The sequence below is a fragment of the Hydractinia symbiolongicarpus genome, chromosome 9 (genome assembly GCF_029227915.1).
Source record: "Hydractinia symbiolongicarpus strain clone_291-10 chromosome 9, HSymV2.1, whole genome shotgun sequence".
In the NCBI taxonomy this organism is placed as follows: domain Eukaryota; kingdom Metazoa; phylum Cnidaria; class Hydrozoa; order Anthoathecata; family Hydractiniidae; genus Hydractinia; species Hydractinia symbiolongicarpus.
Window position 1 is genome coordinate 22,336,273 of NC_079883.1, and position 18,137 is coordinate 22,354,409.

The 18,137-nt window shown below is 32.1% G+C and overlaps 2 protein-coding genes across 2 annotated transcripts; both read left to right on the forward strand.

Annotated features, from left to right (window-relative positions):
* The first annotated feature begins 479 nt into the window (after positions 1 to 479).
* Positions 480 to 10,642, forward strand: LOC130657036 (39S ribosomal protein L47, mitochondrial-like). Its single transcript, XM_057459996.1, has 2 exons — positions 480 to 633; positions 10,049 to 10,642. The coding sequence occupies exon 2, from the start codon at positions 10,089 to 10,091 to the stop codon at positions 10,539 to 10,541; it is 453 nt and encodes a 150-aa protein (XP_057315979.1). The 5' UTR covers positions 480 to 633; positions 10,049 to 10,088; the 3' UTR covers positions 10,542 to 10,642.
* Positions 10,643 to 11,733: 1,091 nt separating this feature from the next.
* Positions 11,734 to 18,120, forward strand: LOC130657034 (3-hydroxyanthranilate 3,4-dioxygenase-like). Its single transcript, XM_057459994.1, has 12 exons — positions 11,734 to 11,850; positions 12,356 to 12,434; positions 12,715 to 12,798; positions 13,866 to 13,928; positions 14,010 to 14,050; positions 14,153 to 14,242; positions 14,622 to 14,665; positions 15,007 to 15,083; positions 15,707 to 15,769; positions 16,189 to 16,254; positions 17,346 to 17,428; positions 17,544 to 18,120. Exons 1-12 carry the CDS (start codon positions 11,753 to 11,755, stop codon positions 17,620 to 17,622), a joined length of 867 nt encoding a protein of 288 aa, XP_057315977.1. The 5' UTR covers positions 11,734 to 11,752; the 3' UTR covers positions 17,623 to 18,120.
* The last annotated feature ends 17 nt before the right edge of the window (positions 18,121 to 18,137 follow it).

Sequence of the window (18,137 nt, forward strand, 5' to 3'; positions counted from 1 at the left end):
CAAAAAGAATAATTTAGGTTCCGTGAAATTTAGTTGCTTCAAAGTATATTATGTTGAAATGTATTTACTACAAGGGTAGTTTATACTAAGAATTACGTCGACACTTTTTTATTTCGCCATGTCTAGTTTTTAGGGGTGTTCTATCTTCCAGAGAATGTTTAATTTACAAAAGCTTGAAGAAAATGCCAATCACAGCCTGTCTCCCAGCTATTTATATCAGCGTTCATAATCCGGTCACCACGACATAACAATGCAAAAAAAACATAATCGGACCGTGCGTACATAATCCGGCTGTCCCGGTTGTAAACAGGTCGTTTTCGCAATCTGGGCAGAACAGCCCCAGTCATAGTATCGAAAAAGCTAGTATCGGGCTAGTTGCAGACCAAATTCTTGGAAAAAAACGATAACGACCCAGACTCCCGCTTGAAAATTGTGTACACTTTGCTAAAATAGAGATTAAGGGTCATGCTTTAGCTTCGCAATAATTATTTCGGCACCACGGGACAGAAAAGGGCAACAAGGCAGGAGGAGAGGAGAGAAGAGAAAGGAGTATTGCCACTGCATAACCGACCTTCAATTTTCAATACCACTACCTACCACTGTAAACAAACCAACCAAGTGCTGTTTAGCTAGGTTATTTTGGTATTTCTATTTTATTAGCTGGCTAGCCACCCCCCATCCACAATCAGGGAAAAAAGCAAGTTAGGATTTCATAATCTAATTAGCTAGGCTTATTCGCCAAATTAGGATAGGAATCCCTAACTTGGCTATGCTATCCTAATTATACATTACCTTTGATACCTTTGATAATTTTTCAGTCTTCTAGACTTCGTCTTTGTTGTGGACGTTGGCGACTACTTTTTTGCTTCAAGGGCCCTGGAAGTTAAGACACAAGAAGCAGCAGAAAGTTGTTTTAACATATCTATCAGATTGTTTGAATCAGCGGTTCCTTTTTTGATTGGCCGGGAAGATAGGGCTCATCAGGAATACTTGCAAGGATTCTGTCAAGAAGTCTTTTGAAAGAGTTAGCAGCTCCCCCAGAATGATGGTCACACCGGTGTCTTGTAGTGCATTAAAAAGTAGGGGGCTGAAATGACTTAGGCTACCAAACAGAACACATATTTATAGCAGTTTTTTAAAACTGAAATGTACATATCCTGCATAAATATTCTGATAAAAAAATAAAAAAATACATTTTTGTTTGAAGTGATTTTGGAATTTTTGTGAGGACGGGAGGGAGCTTGCATAGTCTGCCATGACAAGGGGATACAAGCGTTCTATAACTTTGTGGTCGCTTCCAAAATCTGGAACAAGTTTGGCGATTATTTTCCATACATAGATGATCTGGTATCTCTCACGTCTTCACTGTAAAGAATTGAGATTCAACCACTTTAAAGTTTCCCAATAGTCTGTAGGGTAGCTACCGGAGATCTTTCTAATAAAGCTCCATTGGATGGATTATAGAGCAGAGATTTCAGATTGTTTATACAGGCTTCAAAGTTGAGAGAATTGGTAGAAACATTGACTTCCAGAGACGGATCATGATTGCGGGTGAGCGGGTTTGGAACACACAGAGGATCCATGAAGATTCGTGTCTGCTTGACAAAATAACTTTGTCTATGTGAACTTTGAAGGATGCATTGTTGGACATAGTTACTCCTAGATCCTTATCATTTTCTTTTGCAGCTATTTGTTTGTTGTCTGATGAGAAGTAGATTTATTTCGGTAGAGAGTTATCGATGGTGTACTGGATCACTTTGAATTTTTTACTATCAAAGAACATGTTGTTTTGTTTGGCCCAGTTTTAAATCAAGCTCAGGTTGTTTTGAAGGTTGGTTGAATCAATTTCAGATTTGATCCCTTTAGATAACCGCGTATCATCAGCGAAGCTACAAAGTGTTAAGTTGAGAATTTCTGAATTTATGTCACCTAACAAAATCAGGAATATGAGGGGCCCAAGAACACTATCTTGGAGGACTCCAGATATGACTGCAGAAGGATCTGATTTTTCACTTTCTACAATAACTGATTGTGTTTGATTAGTTAAAAACTAATTAGGCTATGAAAATTTTTTAAAATCAAAAAAATCACCATTAACACACTATCGGCATCTTTATTTCACTCTTTTTGTGCGGCCAAATTTCAAAACTTTGATATTTGAAAAAATCGTCGAATTTGAATTATGGAACTAAAAGATATTGACCAAAATCGTCAAAATATTTTGCGCATAGTCTAATTAGCATATGATGGCTTAACTACATAGATATAGGAGATTCTTTCCACAACCACTATTTTGAAAACCACATGTTTCATAATATGCAAATTAGGCTATCACTTTTTTTTAACAATGACTTTCGTGTGACATCCTTTGATATCAGTACTGGAATCAGGACACCTAACATTGTGAGCGTGTATCATGCGCGACACGGACGATCCGCGATCATATTGTGACCATCGCGATACAAAAAATGTTGGCGAAATAAAAATAATTTTATCTTGAATTTATAAATGGTTGGAACAACAAAAAAATAAAAACAACAACAATGGCGGAGGGTGTTATGACAAGCATATTTTTCTATGTATGTTTTGCTTGTATTAGCGAATTTTAAATTATTTATGTTCGATTTAATGAAAGTTCATGGAAAAATAAGAATGTATGGTCGGAACAGCAACGAAAAAATAATAATAAAAAATAACAATGGAGGAGGGTGTTACGACAACCATTTTCTATGTATTTTTGCATAACGCACGCAGTTTATATTTTTTAGTTGCGAAGAAAAAATAATAATTTGTCTCACTAAAAAAATGTAACTAGTACTCAAGGTGAAAAGATAAAAATACTTGCATGTTAAAAAACTTGTTTTCAAAAGTTATGCAGCAAGTTTTTTGTGTTGTTTTGAAAGCTGAAAGACATACAGCAGGTTATACTTACTCTGTTTTAAAATTTATATAGCAAGTTATTATTTTCCAATTTAAAATAATAAAACAAAATTTATTTTTATAAAAAAGTTAAGTGTTCTTTTAATGTTTTCTGCACAGTCTTGTAGAAAATTAATATTTAAGTGCAAAAAAGTTTTTATAAATAGTTTATTGACAATATTTAAAGTCTTTCGCGACATTAAAATTATTTATTTACTTTATAACGGAGAAGGGTGTTACAAAATGCGTATTTTACGTTGTTTTAATTATTTTTAAATATTTTTGATTTAAAAAAAAAACACAAAACACTTATCTATATAATAGTACGCCAGTTCTGTCTGTCTGTCTGTCTGTCTGTGACTTTTGCAAAGTGGAAAAAATTTCTTTGATAAAGTCTATAAAACATCGTTTATAAATTTGTTCTGTAAATTACCAAACTTTGACGTTAAAGCAATATTGACGTCAAAGGAAAGTATATTAAGATTAGTGAAGCCATTGCATTACACTTTCAAATTTAAGGCTAAATAACTTGGAAACGGGTGGAAATAACTGACTTCATCTCATGCGTAGGTAACTAGGGACCACCTGGGACCAATTTGGGTAAGTTTCCCAAAACTGGGTCCCCGAATCCGTTTCGGAATGGACGGGTTGATGACGTCACCAAAAAGCCTTCAAACCCTAATATCTCTGCAACCGTTTGTCAAAAATACGCGATCCTATACATTTTCTTGATCAGCGTTTCAAGACCTATACAATGAAGGCAGCAGGTATACAAATTTCTAAAAAAAATTTTTTGGGGGATTTCACTGGCTATTGCTGACGTCAGCAAAATTTTAAAACCCTTATATCTCATTAAACGCTTATCAAAAAGACATGATCATATACATTTTCTTGGTCAGCGTTTAAACCTCTGCACAGTACAGGCAACGAATAAACTAAATTTCTCCAAAAATTTTTGTAATTGCACTGCTGACGTCAGCAAAAAATGTAAAACAACCTATTTTTCCATTGTCCTTCTGCATAAGTGGATTTTTCCACGGGCCTTATCGACTAGTTCATATTTAATTGCGCTATTCTCTCATGACATTAATTACGTGATATTTATAATGTTTAAAGATGTATTATAACGATCGCGATATGGATCGTGAAAGTCACGATGCATCGTGACCTTAACGATGCTAAAAAAATTTACTATGGCAACAGCATCGTGAATCGTGCATGTCCTGATTCTAGTACTGTAGGTCATTTTCACAGGAATTTAAGTAAATGTTAGTTTTTGTTGAAATTTTGACAAGTTAGGCGTAGCATTGGTAAGAATTAAAACAACAAGTAATATGGACGTGAATGTGCTTTTTGTAAAAGTTAATAATATGATTTCATATCCTAATTAGGCTATCAGCATGGCTTAATTAGGAGATGATAGCCTAATTAGGTTACATAACCTAATTTTTTGTTTTCCCTGACTGACCCCTCCTATGAGGATCCTCATGCTCTTTCTGTGGTGGTGCTCTACCTCTTGTGTGCAACATGGCCTTTTCACAGTCAAACCTTCAAGATTTAGCAGCATCTAAAACATATTAAAGCTGCATAGATAAAAAAATCTCCTTGAAAAATTCAGTCTTGAATTTATAAAGGTTTGATCCACAAAAACAGCATCTTCTACAACATGCAGATTTCATAATGACTGCTTAATCTGAATACTGGTTTGTGATTGGTTTAACCAGAACAAATTCCGTCACAAGAATTATTGACTGGAGTAGTACACACAGTTGAGGTAGCACGTTAATAGCTAGTAGCTAGTTAATACATCTTTACGATAATGCCGTAAAAAGATCTGTGCGCATCTTCTGTTCCCACCTATAGCTAGAGGAGGTAAACAAACTGTAAATATGGCCTAGCTCTAATATTATTTATGGAAGTATGATTAGCAACAATGTTTTCTAACTTTTAAAAAATTTCTTAAACTTTCGATAGCATATATTATAAACGTTTATATATACTTGATATTTTCGATCTATCAAATCATTGCAAGTTTGAGGAACAACAAACAGAAAGACAGGCATTCCTCGCAAAGTTGTTGTTGTTGCTGTATGCGCGGAAGAAAGAACATGGCCTACACATGTGTAATTATGCTGATGAAACAAATGACTTTTCAAGATTTTAAAATGATGTTTATGGATAATCTAAGAGTGTTTTTATCACTACGTAACAAGTCTCCTGAGGGTGACTTTGATACTAGTTATACTCATTTCAAGGTAATATATTATTTGAAAATACATCTTTTATTTTCAAAAATTTGCAAGAAAGGTACAGATTTTTAAATGTAGCACATTCTATTTAGAGCATGTATGAATATATATGGCAAGAAACTTATAAATAGCAAAATTGTTTTGACTGACCCTTTCGCAATTCCACAGGAAAAGTGGATTGGAGAACAAGATGGTTTGCAAGCCTATAGAAAGTGCATTTTTAAGAAATCTCATTACAAGAAGGGTAAAAAAAGACAAGGCTAAAGAAAATCAGGAAGCATTGTAAGCATTTTCACTTTTTTACAAAGCCCCTGAAACATGTAAAAAAATGAAGGAAAAAATTTACCATGCATTTAAGGATTGTGTCTCTCAATTGTGATTTATCGAAATTATGAAATGCAAGAAGAAAACATCAACATCATCAAATTCATCAAACTTAATTTGTCCTAAAAAGCACTATAGATACAGCTGAAGACTTTTTATACAAAAAACAACACACCATGCCTAAAATGTTGAATTATTTACAAACACACTTCAACTTGACTAAACACAAAGAAATGTTATTTACAATAAAACCAAAAAACAGGCTACCAGTGCTACATGGTCTTATTTGAGAAAAGAAAGGATAACTGCATCCAAATTTCACCAAGTTTTAACAAGAATTAACAGACTGAAAAAAAATCCTCAAGAAAATGCAGATAACTTAATTAAAAATTTGACAAAACATGCGATTGTCATGGCAGTTAATGCAAAAACAGAACTAAAACAGAATATAACAAAGTTTCACAAAAATGTTGTTTTTACTGATCCAAGATTAAGTATTGATGGGCAGTTCCTTTTTTTGACTGCATGTTCAGATCTTGAAGGATCTTGTAAATGCTGTGGAGACTTTGCTGAAATTGAATGCCCCTATTGTATTTGTCACACTATATCATCTGCAAAAAATCTTCCATATCTTTACTATCAAATCGAATGCAATGAACAAACAGCTGAAAAATTGAATATTACACAATACATGGATATCATTTTTTGACCCTGAAATGTGGGGAAAGATTTTGAATAATTTGGTCTTCTTCTGGATCAAAAAATTAGCTCCTGCTTTAATAACAAACAAAACACAATCTTCAAATAATACAGAAAATCATATTAACACACAAAATCAAAAAATTTATACCCATTTGATGAATCTTAACACAGATGGGTTTTTAATGACAGGACAGAAACAGAGGTATTCTAAAAAACACAAAAAGAATAAAAGAATAAAAATCTACTTATGTACATCATGCAAAACAGAGTGTGTCGAACAATCTCAATCATTTGATGATAATAGTATTGCTTGTAATATTTGTCAAATGTGGTTTCATTTTAAATGTGCAGAATTAACTGATGAAAATAGATTCAAAAAGAAATTCTAAATGGTTACATATGTACAACCCGAAAATAATTTTCTTATAAGCATGTTTTATTGTCATGAATTCTTTAAAACTTTTGCTTTTTATGAAACTTAAACAAATTTAAAGAGGAGGAAGATAATTTCATGCAATTGTTATGCTCATAAGAAACCATATTATTGACCATAGTATATATATGTTTATATACATTATGTTTATTTACAAATGTTAGTCATTAAAAATGAAATTTTTAAGATTTGTCAGACCAGCACATATTTTAACAACATTATCGATACTTCCAAGCAGTCTTATCAGGTTTTTATGCATCAGCATTTTGAAGACACTTGTTGTATAAAAATTTGCAATTCTTTTTGATTTGACTCTAGAGGGAAGCATTTGGTAAGCTCTTCTTTTTCCTGGTGGATTATATAATATATTATGGGCAAGGCATTCTTGCTCAATATTAAAACCTTTAATTTCCATTAAAAATTTATATGGTGTAACTTTGGCTAAAATTTTGACTTGTGTAATAAAGGTTTTGGAAACCACTGCTGTTGATACTTTAAAGCGATGTGCCAGATCTGTCTCCATTAAGCTAAGTTTTATTTTCCAAGTTTTATAGTGTCATCAAAAGCTCATCTTTGCTTGACATTTTAGTTTTTCTTCCTACCTTCTTTGTTGACTTATAACCAATGTCTTGATGTACGTAATTTCCCTCTCCATTTTCTTTTAAAGAATGATATAGTTAAATCATGCAACGCATGGAAAGAGCTTATCGTTGAACAACCTGTATAAAATAGATCGTCTTAGTCATTTTTTTTTTGAACAAACGCATCTGCTTTGTTTATTTTTGCAGATTTTTGAATGTGTTGCCTTTTTCTTGTTTTTTATGATTAGTCTTATTTTCTATTGCTTTTAAAAGCTGCTTATTGTTTTTGTCTTCAAGAGATAACTGATACAAAGCGCCTTCCATTGTCTTTTCTTCTACTATAAAATCAAGCTCAGGTGGTAAAGGCTGACACTTCAGATGGCAAACTAGCAATTCCTTTAATTAATGAAGTGTGCAAAACAATGTTATCTAAGTCTTGTGCAGCTTCACATTTACTAGGCTTATACAGCCTGCCCATTTCATCAGTCCTAGGTCATCCAAGGTTGCAGATTAGGGTACGAAAAGTCTGCTTTGAAGTGTTCTGAACATACTCTTGGGTTCACATCAGTACTCCACAGTTTTTTGTGTTTATGTTTGTGCGGTTAATTAAGTTTTTCCATATTTCTCTGTCACTTGGATTTTTCTTTTTCCTAGGGAACAGATAAAGCTGAAAATAAGAATAAAGCCAGGTAAAACAATGAAAAAGATGGCCACCTATTTAGCTTGTTGTTATAAAAATAATTAAATTATAAACTATCTGGATCTCAGTGCAAAATAAGTAATTAGGCAGATATAGACAAACCATAGGGTAGAGGTAAAGCAACTTACTTGATTAGTTTTTCACATGACAATTTTAAATGTGTACTTTGGTATCTCACATATAGAATTCTGCCACTTTATCGGCCTGTAATTGCCATTAGAGCAACAACTGACAGCACAATGTTTTGATATTATATATTTTTAAAAAAGATAGATATATAAGATACATATTTTAAAGATGTCTTCAATAATCAAAAGAATGTATAGGTACTGCCTTTCAGCCTACTAAAATGAACTAAAATGGTTGCATTAAAGTTTGTTTACCTCCCATAACTTTGGCAGAATCAGTTTAGTTGTTCCGTTCAAATTCGAATTATTGGTGTATTAGGCTAACTACAGAGTGGCCTAATACACAGTTTCAGAAATAGCCTACAATTAGCCTCTTCTTTTTAGCACTTTTGTATGTTTCACTACTGAGAATGGAGGGTTCAAAGTTCAACTTGCCCCACCTCAATAGAAAATTTAAAATGTTATCCTAATTCCGAAATCGCGTGTTAAGTCATACATCTAGTTTGGCAACATGTTGTAGACTAACTAAGTGTTTCGTAACCTCTAATTAGGCCACTAAAAACTTAAGATGTTCCCTAAACACTCTCAACAAAAAATCACATAAAATAACAATCAGTTAGGGAAAAACGCTAAACACAGTATTCCGCAATTGGGGTATTTGTCACAATGGCACCTGTAAGCAGTACATGATAGCACAATCCATATTTTTTTAAAATTTGGTCTATTTCAATGTTCCATTCCTTTTAATTTTTTAAAATTAACTTCAAATAAATCGACCTGAAGCGTTGTCCAAAAACCCTGTTTCTGTTTTTTCCTGTCAATCACAGTTTATAACTACAGGATCCTATTTTTCACAGTTTTACTTAACTGGCAATAGATAGTCTTTGTGATCATGATTTTAAAAAGGCTTTTTTAATCTGTGAAGGCTTTGTTGGCAATCTAGTTATATGCAAGAAAGTAACCAATTAGGTTATGTGTTGCTTATTTAGGTGCAGAATCATCTGATATTTAATTTTTTGCATAATGATGCTATTATACCATCTTTATAACTTTGTAAACTTTGATTTTGTGAAGTTTAATTTGATACATTCTTGCAATGTAAATAACTGTAAAAATTGCAATGTAAATAACTAGCATCCTGAAATTTGCACATAACCAATATGTTTTAATTTCGTGAGTCCAAAATTTTGCATAATGACGCTATTATACCGTCTTTATAACTTTGTTAAATTTCGCGAGTCCAAAAACAAAAATTTTTTGGATAAATTTTCGCAAATCTACAAATTAAAAAATTTTCTTTCTAACAGTATGTAAAAACTTTACATACTGTTAGAAACAAATTGGGTTCATTGTCAAAATCACAAAACATATCAAACACATTTCTAGGCTCGTCTTCTTCCACCTCCCACGCATCGTCATCATCGTCTTCTTCGCCAGTAACCCGGTTAAGGCATACATACATTTGAAACATCATTGCTTTTATTTTTTCTAAGTTTATTCCAATCTTGTTTCGAGCGCCAGTTGTCTCTTCTTTTATCAGGAGGGCGAGCCAAGTGGGGGCGAGCTAAGTGAGGGCAAGTTGATAAATAAAATTTAAAACAAGCTTTTTTTTAAAAAATTTTAGTGGGTAAACTTTCGTAAATCAACAATTTAGAAAGTTTGTACTGAATATACTTTCGCAAATGGCCATTTTTGAAAGTTTTGCGAGACAACTTTTCGCAAAAAAGGCTAAAAACACGAAATTTGCAAAAGTTTCTCTCGCGAAAGTTTCTCCGAATAAAGTATATAGAAATACGCTTATTCTGTGAGGAAATTATACAGTTTAAAAGGGAATCCGAGGTATAAAATGATGTTGGTTTTATATTATAGAGCTTAAAAAGTTGATTAACAAGTCTTTATAAATCTTTTAAAAAGCTTTTTTCGTTCTCAAGATATTCATATTTAAAGAATTTCAGATTTAATTATGCTGCATAAATTGTGATGTCATATTTAAACCCTGTTATTGTTTTTAGGCATTGTATTTAATGTGTGCATATTAAATGGAAAATTAGAATGGCAAGTTTAATAAAAGGAATGATGTACAGTAGACATTTATGGAGATTAAAATTGCAGTTACCTAATTCAAGAACAATTTTTACAACGTCGACAGTAGAAGGACTGGAGGAGTTTTTTCCACCAGGTGTATATGATGAAGGTAAATATGTTGAAGAACAACCCATCAGTGGTAGAAAGTGGAAGGCTTCTGAATTACGAATAAAAAGCAACAGTGACTTACATAAATTTTGGTATGTTCTACTTAAAGAGAAAAACATGTTATTGACATTGGATCAGGAATGCAAGAGACTAGGTGTTCCAGTGCCAGGTCCAACTCGTTTACATAAAGTAAATCAAACAATGTGGGTGGTAATGCGAGTTTTAGAAGAAAGACAAAAAGCTATTTTGGAACTAGAAAAAGAACGGTCATACAGTTTTGATAAGGATTCTAATGTTGAAAATAATCAGTGATACTTTAAAAAATAAATTGCAGCTTTTATTGCTATGTTATTATTCATTTACATGTGTGTTGGTATTAGCAATTCGTGAATTGATGATAAGATTTACATTGAGAGGAATTTTTTTTTTAATCATTTTATTTAATTAAGGACGTCATAACAGAATTTTTTGTTTTATTTTCTACAAAAGATTTGACCCTCAAAATAGGAAAAATTACATTAAAAAGTAGTAAAACATATCAGTGTAAAAAAGAATTTGAAAGTTACTAAAGCCTACTTGAAATTGAAATTTAAGACTGGATCAAACCTTTCTTCAAATACCTTTAAGTTTTCCACTAAACGTGTCTTAATATGGCGAAGTGTGATTCGGTATAAAGCTGACTAAAAATTTGGTTCTCTTAGCATGGTCAGGCTCTGTTTCACTCCATACCTTTTTGGTAAACAGCTTTTAGTTATGGAAAGAACCCAGTGACTACTAAGCCCAAACTTAATATTTGCGTTCTATATTAATAGTGTAATACGAAAATAGTCAAGTTTACAAAAAGTAGTCCTATCAGCAGGTCAGACCCTTTAAAGATCTAAGCAGGGACTCGTATTAGCATAGTGTTTTTGCTTGAGCATGACGTGGAAAAAACAAAGTACCTGTTAATTTATTATAACGCAAGAAAATCTATATAGTTTAATCATGCTGCTTGTGCTTTTCTTGCCCCATTTTTTAATAATATATATATATTTAAATGCTCATTTAGATATCATAAAATTCATTTTCAAGACTTTAAAACCTTCAAATTAAAATAGCTGAATACCTTGAAAACCTTGAATATTTAAAATTCTCCAGAAAAAGCATGAATATGATTATTTTCGAAAACATTTTTGTCTTTATTTATGAAACATTACTTTGTGGTAAGATATTGAGTTTGCACTTCTTTAAGTAATTAACTTCCCATAGGTGTAATCGTTTAACACTGCCATTTTTGAGTTTTTCTGCATCAACCTATTGTGTGGCAAGGTATCTTTGTGCTTCGAAACATAAAAATATAATAAAAAACCTTTAAAAAACACCCCCACAATCTTAAAAACATTGAAATTGTTACAAGAAATTGGCAGACACTATGGAATACAGTTGAATCTCACATTGTTCTGGTTATACTATATTTAACTTTTCAATTGATGGAAATGTTGTCATTATACACTTATATGCTAGAAAGTAAAAAAATCGTTGGAATGGTTGAGGAAGCTAACATTGGAAATGTAGTTAATGTGGAAAAATGGCTAAAAAAAAAAGAAGAGAAGTTTAAGCCACCAGTATGCAACAGTATTATGTAGGTTGCATATTTTTCTTTATCTTACTTTTTGTCTTTGGTTTTTAATGTAGTGTTAATGCAACTGAATCCCTTGTACTGTAGATGAGGTTGATGAGATGAATGACAGTATAATTGTTATTATAATCTTAAACTAGTCATCTCATCATTGAAATAAACAATATGTTGACATTTTCTACCAGAACAGAATATTCAGGCTAAATCTCAAAGTGAAACTCAACATCGTTGTTGTTGTTGTGTCAATCATAAAGCCAAAAAAATCATTCTTGGCCTTGTTAATGTTTTAATCTGCCATTTTCCTTTTCATGCATAAACCATTCATAAGGCAGAAACCCAGCTGCTTTGATAATTCATATGTTCTGGCATAAAATGTCAACTTAATTTCCATTTCAATGAACTATTCTACCAAATAGATCATATCTCACAGTCAATTGTCTATTCAAATAAAAAAAAAAAAAAAATGTATTTAAAAATAGATGGGTACAAAAAATGTATTACATTTTAGGGCTGGAGGCTTTTTAAAGATTATGTTCGTAGGTGGACCAAATGTAAGAAAGGATTATCATTTGGATCAAGGAGAGGAGGTATAATGTATGACTTTTATACCGTTGCTACAATTGAGATAATAGTTGTTTACGTAGTTGTTTGTTTACATTTTTTTTGTGGATGGGTTGCTGATGTCATCAAAATTCAAATGATGCTTCTTTTTCATTTTATCCTGCCTCAGTAGATTTTTCCACGGGCCTTATCGACTAGTTTATAACATTTTTGTATTTATATACAGTGGTTTTAAAGTTATCAAATCTTTATGGGTTTTATTTAAAAAATATTCCGCTATAAGATTCACCATTTTGTTTATTTTAGTTATTCTACATGGTGAAAGGGGATATGTGTTTGAAGATTATGGAGAGAGGAGAACCAAAAGATGTTCATATTAAAGAGGGAGAGGTGTGTATTCTCTCAGAAAAAGATTTTTAGTAGAAAATGTGTAGTAATTAACCCATTTATTATACTGTGTATATAATGTAGTTTTTGCATAAAAAAAAATTGCTGTATTTGTTCAAGTCAACACGTATAATTTTTCCCTTTCATAAAATTTTCTTTTCTTACAATCAGACAAAGCATTGTAATAAATAACACTCCTAATAAACACAAACCCCCAAATAAATGGCTGCTTTATTGAAACAAAGTTTTGCAAGGAAAAAAAATCGCAAAACTTTTTGGTAGAAACTAGCGAATTTCGCGATTAGCCAATTTTTTGCACGAATTAACTTAAAGTAAAAAAAGCAAGATTGATGTCATTGTCATTGACTTTTAATGTCAATGGAATGAATACAAAGCCCGAGTTCAAAAGTACAGACCAAGTTTGCGAGGTCTGTGCCCTTGGCCGAGGGCATTGTATTTTACAGTGCAACACCAAAACCGGTCAGTATTTGTTAAGGTCCTATTTACAAACTTTGTATCTGCACACAATTTCTTGCCTTATGGTATAACATAACATAGAAATAAAAATTTCTTAGATGCAAAAGGTGACTTAATTAATTTTTTTTTCATATACAATAATATTACAGAATTATTACCTGACTATTACAAAAAACCGATGATTTAATTGGTTTACAGCTTATTTTAACTGGTCTTTGTGTGAAGCCGTTTTGGAAGCCATTAATAAAATGGTAACATAAAACGTAAACAAATAAATTTATAGCACACAAAAAATATAAAAGTGGCTCACTTAAAACCATCTTTTCGTTTTAATTTACATAAACAATGATTCGAATTTGTTTTGTGTACTTACAAAATTTTAAAATTGCGCATACATCAAAACCGGTCAGTATCTGTTAATTATATCACAGAATAGTAGCCAGTATGGTAATAGAAGCATCATTTTCCTGTGAAGCATACTCCACTCAAAACATTGAATTTTTGATAAATTATTAACACAGCATGTACACTACTCCTAGATTCTCCTAAAATTAGTAAATCATAGTTTGTAACTTCTTGTTATCTCGTTACAGATATTTGTGCTGCCATCCCGAATTCCACATTCACCTCAAAGAAGTGCAAATACTTTAGGTCTGGTAAGAAATTTGCCTGTAAAAAGATTTGCTACCAGTGTTATAAGTGTTTTTTACTGCATGTGTGTTTTTATATTTTTTTAGGTTATTGAAAGAGAGAGGGCTGATTTGTGGGATGGGATAAGGTAATACTTTGTTGTGTTTTATCATCACTAAAAAATTAGTACAAAACAAGCACTGAAAAAGAGTAAGCAAGACCCGGATAAATGTTCTGATTTTATTTTCAGATACTACTGTGATGATGGAAAGACAATTTTATGGCAAAAATTTTTTCACCTTCACAGTTTAGTGAAAGATTTCCCTCCAGTGATTGCAGAGTAAGTATCACCATATACATTATCTCCGAGTCTGTCACATTTTTAGTGCAAGACTTTACTACCTGTAATTTCGTTTTGAAATAGCTGTAAGACAAAATATTGTGTACATAGATGTAATGTGTTTTTTTTTTCAATACTTAACCATGTAAGCAAAGTAAAGGTTACAGTTTGCTGAAAAATTCATCCAGAAAAACTTAGATATATTAAGCAGATAATTAAAATTTAGGTTGTAACAAACCTCCTTTCAGTATAGATATAATTTCACAGTATTCCAAAATTAAAAATGCATAGATTTGTAACCTTTTAGTAACGACTTCAAAAGTACACTTATTAACCTGAAAACCAAGACATCATTTTAAGATATTTAACTTTCTTTTAGATATTTTGCTTCAGAGCAGTACAAAACAGGAAAACCAATCCCAGGTGATTGTTTAACATAAATCAGCTTTTATGAAAATCAAATAGTTTCTATTACCCATTATTTTATTGAATTGTGCTTTCCAGTTTGAGTCAAAAAGCTTTAACCAACCATTTTCATTTCTAACAGTAACTTGCGTTTTGAAATAGACGCAGCTTTATCTGCCATATTGACTTTTGAAATTTTATCTTAATAAAAATTGTCAAAAAACCAAGTAGAAAACAAAGAGTCAGAGGACACCCTGTAAGCATATCATTAATATAACTGTAGTGACCAAGGCTAGATGTGTCCCGATGACTAATCAATAGTCTCTTCCCTGATATAAAGAAATTAAGGTATTTCTTAGGCACAACAGAGGAAGATGAAGAGAAATTTAAAGTGGATGTTGATACGGTTGTGAATCCTCCATTTTCACTCAACTCTGTATGTTTCATTTTTCACTAAAAAATTGTAACAAATTTATAACTTATTTGTAAAATTAAATTCGCGCTAAAAAATTTTTAATAGCCAATTTGTGAAATTAATTCTGCTAAAAAAACAACCTAGTCAAGTGTTCAGTATTCCCCAGTTGCAAATCACCTTTAAAAAGCAGGCTTTGTGCCAAGGCAGGTAAATTCACCTTAAAAAATTATTTCTTAATTTTTCTCCTTTTCCTTATTTACAGAATAATGCATATTTTCGGTAAATATATGCCGGCAAAACTATTTGAATACGATTGATTCACAAAAATAAATTCTCCAGAGTTCTAGAAAATTTTAGAATGACGCAATCGAGATTCAACTGTAAACCAACTGTAAACTTTTGCTTTTAAATGTGCTTTGGTTAAAATCATAAGTTTCTATGACTAGCTGCTGAGATATCTCGGAAATATGAACAATTTTCATTCACCTCTCCCAACTTTGAAAACTTCACATAACGGAAGTGTACTGTTATGACGTCTTATGTAACAGGCTTAGATGTCAGTGATTTAGTGAATTATACGTTTCCCACATAGCTAACACAAAGTTATGAGACTTTGAGTTATTTGTATACTAATTTTTATACAGTGGGTGAATGAAAATCTTGCAGAGAATTGCAGTAAAATGTTATTTGGAAACGGCGAGTTTAAGGTAAAAATAGTATTGTGTTTTGTACATGTTTTTTTTTTCTGATTATTTTAATGAAAGATAATCCTTTACAACTTCAGAAGTGGACTAGACGGTAAACTCTTTTCTCGTTACGCGTACTAACACCACCTTGAAGTGAGGACAAACCAAAATATAAAATATAATATGCTGTTGAGTCCCTATTGTCCTTGGTTGTAAAATATCTTGTCCGGTTTAAGGGTGTGGTCAACACCATTATCTTCATTTTTAAATTGTGCTTTCCTAGATTAGTTATCGCACAACAGTACAAAATCAGACTGCACTGTGAATGGTTTAAACCAAACGTTCGCGTTTTAAGCTCTTGTGAAGAAGCTAGAACTAAACAAACTAAGCACCCAGCCATGAGCTATTTTTTTTAAGTGAATTTTTGCGTGTGTTTTTAGGTTTTTGTGTATGGTAAGGGCAAATACGATCTTGCGAATAAATACGAGACTTGGCTTTGGATGAAGGTAAAATTAATTTCTTTTTTTTTCCACGTAAATTTTAATTACTCAAGAAAATAAAGCGAAAGATTGCTTCTTCTATGAAGTTTGTTAAATCAGGAGATACTATCCTTCCCGATGCTACCTTATGTTAAGCGAGTATTCTTTTCATTTGAGATTCCTAGCCAAAACAGAACAGCAGTTTTTCGTCCAATATTCGTTCAAGTTTGTTAGTCACATTTGTTATTACGCCTACTCTGTGGAATAATTCACGTCAGTGCATACAAAGCCCACAAAATTGAGGAAAATACCTTTGCTGACCTTACCAACAATTAGAAATCGAAAAGCTTTAGATATATAATTACATGTAGGGATGATCTTGCAATTTTGTGCTAATGTATTTTATTAAGACTTTTAACCATGAATGATAGGCTGTATTTTTTGTTAGCAATTTCTTTTATAATGTGAGTTTATTATGACACGTTTCGTTTTGTTTGCGTTTGTTGTAAGATATAATGTCACTTGTGTGCTTTATCTTCAGAGCTTCATGCACCAAACCTCTTCGAATGTTTGGCACGATAACATAACAAATTAGCAGGTTGTCATCAAATATTTTAGTAGCAAGCGGAAATTCTTAGAGCCCCCAGGGCTTCTTGTTCATTTTTAATCCAGAATCACAAAGGCTAAACTATTTGCACTTTTTCAAAAAAAGTGTAAAAATGTGATAAAATGCTGGTTTGCCATCAGTCGTATCATTCTGCTCCTATTGGATGAATCAAAGATTTTTATTTACTGACGCAAAAAGCCTGAAAAAATCAATACTAGTTTTAATAAACATAAATTCCACTAACCAATCAAAATGCTTAAGCACATTCGACTTGAAGTATTCTGTTTAACCAGCTGTAGAATAGGACAACATATCCTTCTTCTGTCTGCCTTTACTTGCATAGAATATGTTGTGTGAGAGTTTAACTGCGAATTGGTTTTGATTATGTTTGGTTGTTCGTACTCCTTTACTTCATATCTAAATAAACCTACACAACGATGGGTTTTTTTGCCTTTAGAATGATAAAATATATTAAGCTTGTGTTGTATTTAATATTACCATCTCTCTATAGGATGGATCCGCCACGGTGACTGTTAAGGGTAAAGAATTGAAGTTGTTGGGTGAAGATTCGCTGATCATTTTACCTAACGAAAAGTAACCAACTTTCACATGTTAATGTCTTTGTTTGCTTTGTTTGTTGTTGTTCGTTGTTGTTTGTTTGCTTCGTTTCGTTAATTTCATTCTTAATTGTTCTTTTGTTTTTGTTTAGAATTTCAGTGGAAGTAAATGACGTAAAAGGTTACTTGATGGAGTTTATTATGGATCCAACTGCGACACCTCAGAAGTAATCTCTGTCAGATGTTGTAACTTTAGATTTTTGATTCATACGCACAGTCCTGAAGTAGCAGTTAAGTTATCAATCTTACTAAGATATAGCTGTGATCTAGTATCTTCTGTCAAGTCTCGTCTTAATAATATGTTCTGTGTTGAATGGGACACGCTGCCAATGTTTCCTCCATTTCATATTATGCTGTATTTTCTGAAATACAGCATAATATGCTGCCAATGTTTCCTCCATTTCATATTATGCTGTATTTTCTGAAACTTCTTCTTTATTTAAATAATATCCACAGTTTGTCTTCAGGACTTTTTAGCTAGTTTTTAGGTAATTTTTTCAAATATAAGCATTGTTGTGCACGATTTTTTATAAATTTAAAAAGTGTTAGTGTGACATTATTTAATAATATTGTATAAATGTAGAATAACTTAGATAGTATTTGCAACGATAGCATATGGTGGTTTGAATTTTCGTTTTTTACCGAAAGAAGAAATAAATCAATTCGGGAGATGGTGTAGTGGTAGC

Bases quoted from the DNA above. Each gene is read 5' to 3' on its own strand.
- LOC130657034 (XM_057459994.1), top strand. From the start codon at position 11,753: ATGGTTGAGGAAGCTAACATTGGAAATGTAGTTAATGTGGAAAAATGG. The intron at 12,799-13,865 runs GTGTGTATTCTC...ATCTCGTTACAG, and splicing joins TTCATATTAAAGAGGGAGAG to ATATTTGTGCTGCCATCCCG. The intron at 15,770-16,188 runs GTAAAAATAGTA...GTGTGTTTTTAG, and splicing joins TTGGAAACGGCGAGTTTAAG to GTTTTTGTGTATGGTAAGGG.
- LOC130657036 (XM_057459996.1), top strand. From the start codon at position 10,089: ATGGCAAGTTTAATAAAAGGAATGATGTACAGTAGACATTTATGGAGA.